Here is a 7,429-nt window from a genome sequence, read left to right as displayed (position 1 = left end):
TTTTCTAAATTTCACATTGCATTGATTCCTGCCTAACCTGTCTATTTGGCGTTACTACAGTATCTGAAACAGTTATATTCATATACCACATATATGTCTGTTTTGAAATCAGAGTCTGATTATTTAAAAAGTCACGTAAATCAGACTCGTTGTTGAAACAAACATCCCAGGTGTAACACTCACCTGTTATCAGCCAATTAAGCCAGGTGTAACACTTACCTTTGAAGAGCAACAGATAACTACCGAACAACAGCGCGTGACGTAACCTCGCCATAAGACAAAACGACACGAGGTTGACAGTACTGAGACAGGAGAAGACAACAGAGACAGGAGTGATGCTATACTACCACTGGCACAAGGCTTATACCACAGGTACAACAGTGATGCTGCTTCGACAGTAAATGTGGCGCTGAGTAAATAGCTGGCGGAACGATTCTTTACCTACACGGCATATTATACATCGCTCAAGTGCAAATTATTTATGTTTGAAAAAAAGTCATATTTATGAAAATTATATACTTTTGATAATTATCTTTATTTATTATGACGAAGCATTGTAAGGTAAAAACATTAACTATGACCCTGTGATATATATATGTAGATTGCGTCTGTTTAAGTGTTTTGTTGTGCTTAAATGAGTAATACCAATCGTTTAAAAGTTTCGTGAAGTATACAGCATTCTGTGATGATATTTTGATAAAAGCATACTGATCCGTGAACATGTTAAACGTTGGGGAGTAACACAAAGTGTTTGCTACATCTGTTCTAAATAGTGGACTGTTTATCAAAGCATAGCGAAGAAAGAAACAAAACAACAGTAATTGAACAATAGTCTGCGAATAAGCATTCGAACAAGGACAATCTACCGGATAGTGACTAACATTGTGACATCAGGGCGTCTCCCCCTTGATTGTGAACTGTTCTCTCTGACTTTGCTGTGTTGGTCAAGGATAACCTCACAGAACAGTTTCGCCTCCTTGTGTTGCCAAGAGAAACCGACATGTCGCGTCTGGTGGTGTTACTTTGGATACACTATTGTATAGTCCTCGTTTCCGGTCATGGCCGTCTCCTAGAACCTGCTGGGCGATCTTCTATGTGGAGGTTCGGGTACAACACGCCCGTCAATTACAATGATAACCAACTGTTCTGTGGCGGCTACAGGGTAAGGACAAATAGTATGACATCTATTGTCATTAACCATCGTGTATACACATTATATCCAACGGCATTTAATATCAACAAAATATCCCAGCGATTTTCCAAGTGGGAGACATGCATAAAAGGCACAACATACACAAATGGGTTAATTTCTCAAAAAACAATGTCTTCGAATCCTAACAGTCATTTTACTTGTGGTTATTGATCGTAAATAAAGTTAAAGTAATCGGAAACATATTGATTGTTAAGCGTAAAAATATATAATAGTTTTCGTAATTTTGTTGATAAATTATCGCCATGATAGTGATCGTTAAAATATTAATAGCAATCGAAAATACATATATATTATTTTAATATTCCCTTTGTGTTAGATCTGTTTTCTTTGGACGGCACGTCGACCATTATAAAAGAGGCGAGAACTGTTAAAATATCCTTAATTAACAGACAAAGTTAGTATATATTATAATAAAATCTTGCACGGGTGTAGTTTATTATAGATTTTTCCTGTTAATGAATAATTTAAACAAATTTCCCCTTAGGTTAGGAACTTTCAGGTTTTGCAGATATTGATGCCGGCAATACTTTGCATGTATTTTATGTAATATTTGAGACGATTTAAACTTAATATTTTTATCTAGACAAATACAAAAGTTCGATAATATATATATATATTGTACCATCAAAATACTTTCCAAATTGTTTAACATTAGTATTTCATCAGACCCTTTTAGTAGGGCTGCAACGATCCGATACATATCTCGGTACGATGCTTACGATACAATACGTATCACGATACACAAATGATTGAATGCAGAATTTAATCGAGTTTCATCATAGACTTCAGTAGTAAATACTATCAGAATATATTTTTGCATGATTTTTAGTACTTTAGGGCATGGCTGAACATTTGACATCTAAACCCTTTTGGAGTTTGATAAAAAATGATTGATAATTCAAGGACTGTTAGCGTATCGCGATACAGGCAAAATTATCGCGATACGATACGATATACCGGTGCAGCCCTATCTTTTAGTCTTGTTAAGACTAAATATCATAGCTCAAATTATATATTAAAGTTAATGTAAGCTTAGATGATTTTCCAATGAAAGTTTAAAACTGGTGCCTCTCCTCGCAAGGTATTATTGTCCAAACCTACCCTAAATGTCATCGCCTCATCACACCATCAATCAAATGAATTTTTTTTCTGTCTACAGTACAAACCACATTCATGTTCGACCTTTCAGGTTTTTTTTTCATATATTAATTAAAACAGCGTTGAGTACACATGGTGAATTCAGAGTTGAGAGAGTGCGCGTTATAATACATGACTGTCTCGTGTAAATTGATTTGTAAATCGAAATAAAAAATCAAGTCTGATTTGTACAAGATATGCTTAAGTTTAATTGGGAACCTGCAAAATGGGGACGATTGGTGATCACAGAAATGGTCTCAAATGTTTTGATAATTATGGAGAGCTTGAATGAATTATTAAACACTCCAACATTACCAAAACTTTTAAACCAATTTTTGTCGCCTTGTACCATGTTTTTCTTCAAATTTTGCCTTGATTGGTCAAATTATTTTATCAATAATGTAGTGTAAGTTTACAAATAACACGTAGTCTAAATGGTCCTCCTGTTGGACAGTAATACAAACAGTTGTGATATTGAAGCAATTTGGGACATATCTGCAAACTGGGGAACACATTCAAACGTTCATAATATGAAATAGACTAAAACGTTAAGAAAGTTCATATTTCAAAATTATTATCTAAAGCGGTATAAACAGCAATAACAAAAGATTGTTTCATTCACAGAACACAGTGGTCAATGATGGAAAGTGTGGGGTCTGTGGCGATCCCTTCCAGGGTCCATTTGAAAACGAGGCTGGAGGGAAATATGCAACTGGAACCATTGTCCGTTACTATGACATCACCGAAGAATATATCAACGTCACTGTTGATATTTCGGCGCACCATCGAGGTCAGTTTGAGTTCCGGCTGTGTCCGAATAATGACGTCAACACCAGGGTGACTCAGGAATGCCTAGACCAGCATGTGCTCCAGGTCGAAGGTGGAGAAGATGGCGGAGTCCATTTCGTTCCTGCCGGAAGTGGAATTCATCACCTAAGACTTGGCATCCCTCGTGGTTTGACGTGTAGTCAGTGTGTCCTGCAGTGGAAATACACAACAGGTTGGTACAGCAGATATTTGTAACCATCTAACATAGTCATGTAAACTATCTTACTGAGTGGAGGCAAAAGTCGTCTGGTTCGCTTTGACCCATACAGCAAAACTAAACTAGACGATGACTATCCCAGATCCTCGGGACATACCGCCACACGGCCTTAATATTCAATGACTCCAACCTATACACCACATTCCACAAAGCTCACTAGAGCTAATACTTGTGGTATCGAAGTATCTGTATCGTCAGTGCCAACAATATTCTTGGAACAGCCTAACCCCACCTAAATGTTTGCATCTTACGCTGGTCTTATGTTATGCATGTCAGAAGGGAAAACATCAAAATGATATTGACTTCATTAAGTTGATAGCCCTATGTTCTCTATTTCTGGTAGTGTTAATGTAGAGACATGCAGCGGATATGTAACTATACATAAATCACTAAATGTTCAGTATGTTACCTTGATCAATCACTTGCATAATGTTTCGTTGATATGGACTTCTCCCTCCCCCTGTACCACTTCCTCTCCTGATGCATCTATGTCGACCTCCAAGAGAAACAAAAGAATTGTAGACATAAGTACAACCGCAAAATATTTAAATATTTTATCTATCCAATGTCACTTTGTATCGGCACCTATATATGTAATTTATTTGTGTTTTCAAGTTATTTGGAAGTAGTTTGTGATGCAATAGCTGTTAGGATATGTAGAATAGACATGAGTTGCCATGGTTTTTATGGTCTCCAGACGTCACTCTTTGACAGCGAAACAGTGGCAGTTCAAACTCAGACTCAAAGCAGGTTTTAACCAAAAGAGATGGCAGTATAACGAAGTTTGACTGTAGAATGGTGGCAGTGTATAATTAGGAGACGTTATATCAGATAAAAAACAAAGTTTTACTGTTCCAGGTAATTTGCCTATAATCTGATAGCATAACAAGGGTTACTGTATAAACATTACAATATGAAGAGACTTGGCTGCATTTTTTTGAAGACAGATGTGACTAACCGGTAATGTGATTGAAGAGTTGACGTAAAAGTATAATGTATCCTTGACAGGTCGGAATTTTGTTTTTAATTCGTTTTTTTATTACATCATATTATGAAATGTCACAGGTGATATAGGTGTTTGATTTTGACATTATGTATAGGATTCGAAACTTAGCGAAATCCAATACATCTGTGATTTTTTCATTTTTTTCTCTCTAATTCAAAATACCAACAATCAGGAAATACATTTTCATAAATGGTTAATGCATCTAACTCCCTCCCCGCATAAAATATATCCGTGTATAATAATAATAAAAAAAATAATTCAACGAATTATCGCAAATTTTCATTAATCTAATATAAGATTAAATAAAGACATATCTGTAATAGATATAGTACAGTATAACAATAATAAACAGCACTGTATCATAAGTCTGTTTCGTCAATGAATCAAGGTTACTGAAAACACCGTGAGGACTAAGAAACTCGCCAATACCTTCTAACACCTTGTATTTTAAAGTTAAACGTATGATATACAAGCAAATGCCCCTGTAAACTTTGGTAATTGATACAGTGTGCAAAAGATACATTTCACCACACAGCTGTGTCGTCCTTCCACGACTTATCGGGGAGGATAGGGGCCTAGAGTAGGACATCAAATTATATATCTATGTTTAAAGAGAGAGGAGGTGAGTACAATCCCTTAATTAGATTAATTTCAAAAATAAGAAAAGTACTTGTTAACTTTAAATTAATTGTGAGTAAAGTGTGTCTATAGGGACTCTGCTGTTAGTACTGTTATTCAAAAGAGATAACTATGGCCATTAAGACTACAGCAAACCTCAGGGTCTAATAAATCCACCAGCAATGTTTATCACTTTGTATCTTGATAGATTAACGTTACATACATATCAAGACCACACACTTGTGGGTTTTTTTAACGAATCAGAAAGCACGAGTTTATTGCGCGGACGAATATATACGTCCGCGCAATAAATGAGTGTTTTCTGATTCGTTAGAAAAACACAAGTGTGTGGTCTTGCTTTTATCACATACCTTCCGTATTTAGTAGATATCGATACTAAGATTTTATAAACTTTTTTTTGTTGCAAATACCGGGAACTTTTCAGTTCGCCATGACGAGGGGATTCCCATAAAAAAGTAGTTCCGGCTAGTAGGTAAATACAACATTCCGTATTGCAATACGGAACGTTGTATTTCATGGTCTAAAAAATGCTTGTATTACTATAACAAGATTCAACAGGTATGTGATAAATAAGTGACTGCACCTGTGAAACAAGGTAATAGATAAAGTAAGCCAAAGATGAATTACATTGCACTGCACGGCCGGTCCGTCCTTCTAGGACTCGTTGGCGGTGTCAGGGGTCAAACAGGTAGATATCCAAATAGCAATACCCTACTGCTGAAACAGGAGAGAGGTGCGAAATTCTCCTCGTTATATGAATGATGAAATAATGAGTTGAGTATGCATATTATCACATTGAAACTGCTAATATGATACTGTGAGACTTGGTGTACAAGTAATTAAGACACAAAAAATAACGACATAAATGTTTTGCTTCGCTCACAGGACACCACCATGACAGAGCATTTGTAACATGTAGCACTGTTAAATACATAAGAAATGTTAACGTACATTAGCCATGTCTGAAATGTCTGAAAATGACGTATCGCCTTAAACCACACAGGTTTATATTATAATGCAAAAACAGGTCTGGTTTCCTGATACACCTTACCTTCAAGTTTCCACAAACTCAGGTTTTGAACTTCATACTATCATACTATTAAACCTGCTTAAAAGGTCATCTCTATTAAGCAATTTTCTGTTGACCCCTATATCAAAACTCTATTAATTAAGAGATCTTCTCTGTTAAGTGACCATTTGAGCGACTATTGTGCCCCCCCCCCCCCCCCCTGAAGTGTTATATTAACCAATATATACCTGATGCCCCAATTACAGCACTTTTGATAAATCTTTTTCTCTCCTATATTTTTTTTACTTTTTTTTCTCCTCAGAAATCCCTTCTTCATATGACCATAAAATAATTTTTAAAATAGTCAGAATAATAAAAAAAATAAAAAAGGTATCAAATATACCACTTATGTCATAATGTTCGTATACTTTTTTATGTTCAACTTTTCTGTGTTCAGGAATTTCAAGCATAAAGGAAGCATAATGAAACAAAGAAATGTTGAAAGCTTTAGTTTAAACTGGAATGCACTATTAAATTAAAAGAAAGCAAGAACATATATCTTAAAGGTAATAATATGCACAAATAACAAGTATGCGAAATACATTATTTGTTTAGTTAGTATGTAAAACGTCACTTTAGTTTAGATGTATACCGTAACACTATATAGCTAGTATGTGAAATCTAAACTTAGATGTGTACCAATGTGAGCCACACTGACCTGTGATTGACATGACAAATATATTAATGACAAGATGATGATGTCAGTACAACATGTTGCGGGACAGACCGTGACAAGTACCTGTCATTTATTAATTCACACTATTACTGAAACACGTGGTAGTTAGGTAGGCTGTAATTACCATCAGACGTCTAACCGAAGCCATTAAATCATCGCTATGATTTGTGACCTCCTTATCAAGTTTAACTAAACGTTAACGTAGTTCAAGTCACTCTGTCCCTCCTGTCTTCTTCAACAAGGTACTCTATCCCTCCTGTCTTCAACAAGGTAAAGTGTCCCTCCTGTCTTCTTCAACAAGGTAATCTGTCCCTCCTGTCTTCATCAAGGTAAAGTGTCCCCCCTGTCTTCAACAAGGTACTCTGTCCCTCCTGTCTTCAACAAGGTATATTGTCCCTCCTGTATTCAACAAGGTACTCTATCCCTCCTGTCTTCAACAAGGTATATTGTCCCTCCTGTATTCCACAAGGTACTCTGTCCCTCCTGTATTCAACAAGGTATTCTGTCCCCCCTGTCTTCAACAAGGTACTCTGTCCCTCCTGTCTTCAACAAGGTATATTGTCCCTCCTGTATTCAACAAGGTACTCTATCCCTCCTGTCTTCAACAAGGTATATTGTCCCTCCTGTATTCCACAAGGTACTCT

At 36.2% G+C, this 7,429-nt stretch overlaps 1 protein-coding gene across 1 annotated transcript in view; it reads left to right on the top strand.

Moving 5' to 3' along the window:
- Positions 1-309: 309 nt before the first annotated feature.
- Positions 310-7,429, top strand: part of LOC110451026 — a 14,826-nt gene continuing 7,706 nt past the window's right edge. Inside the window, exons 1-2 of the mRNA XM_021498860.1 lie at positions 310-1,162; positions 2,975-3,350. Coding sequence (XP_021354535.1) covers positions 1,001-1,162; positions 2,975-3,350 — 538 coding nt within the window. The 5' untranslated portion in view covers positions 310-1,000. The remainder of the gene's footprint in view (positions 1,163-2,974; positions 3,351-7,429) is intronic.

This window comes from Mizuhopecten yessoensis, unplaced genomic scaffold (assembly GCF_002113885.1).
Source record: "Mizuhopecten yessoensis strain PY_sf001 unplaced genomic scaffold, ASM211388v2 scaffold5737, whole genome shotgun sequence".
In the NCBI taxonomy this organism is placed as follows: domain Eukaryota; kingdom Metazoa; phylum Mollusca; class Bivalvia; order Pectinida; family Pectinidae; genus Mizuhopecten; species Mizuhopecten yessoensis.
The sequence above is the reverse complement of the archived record's forward strand: the minus strand, read 5'-3'. Positions and strand labels throughout refer to the sequence as shown.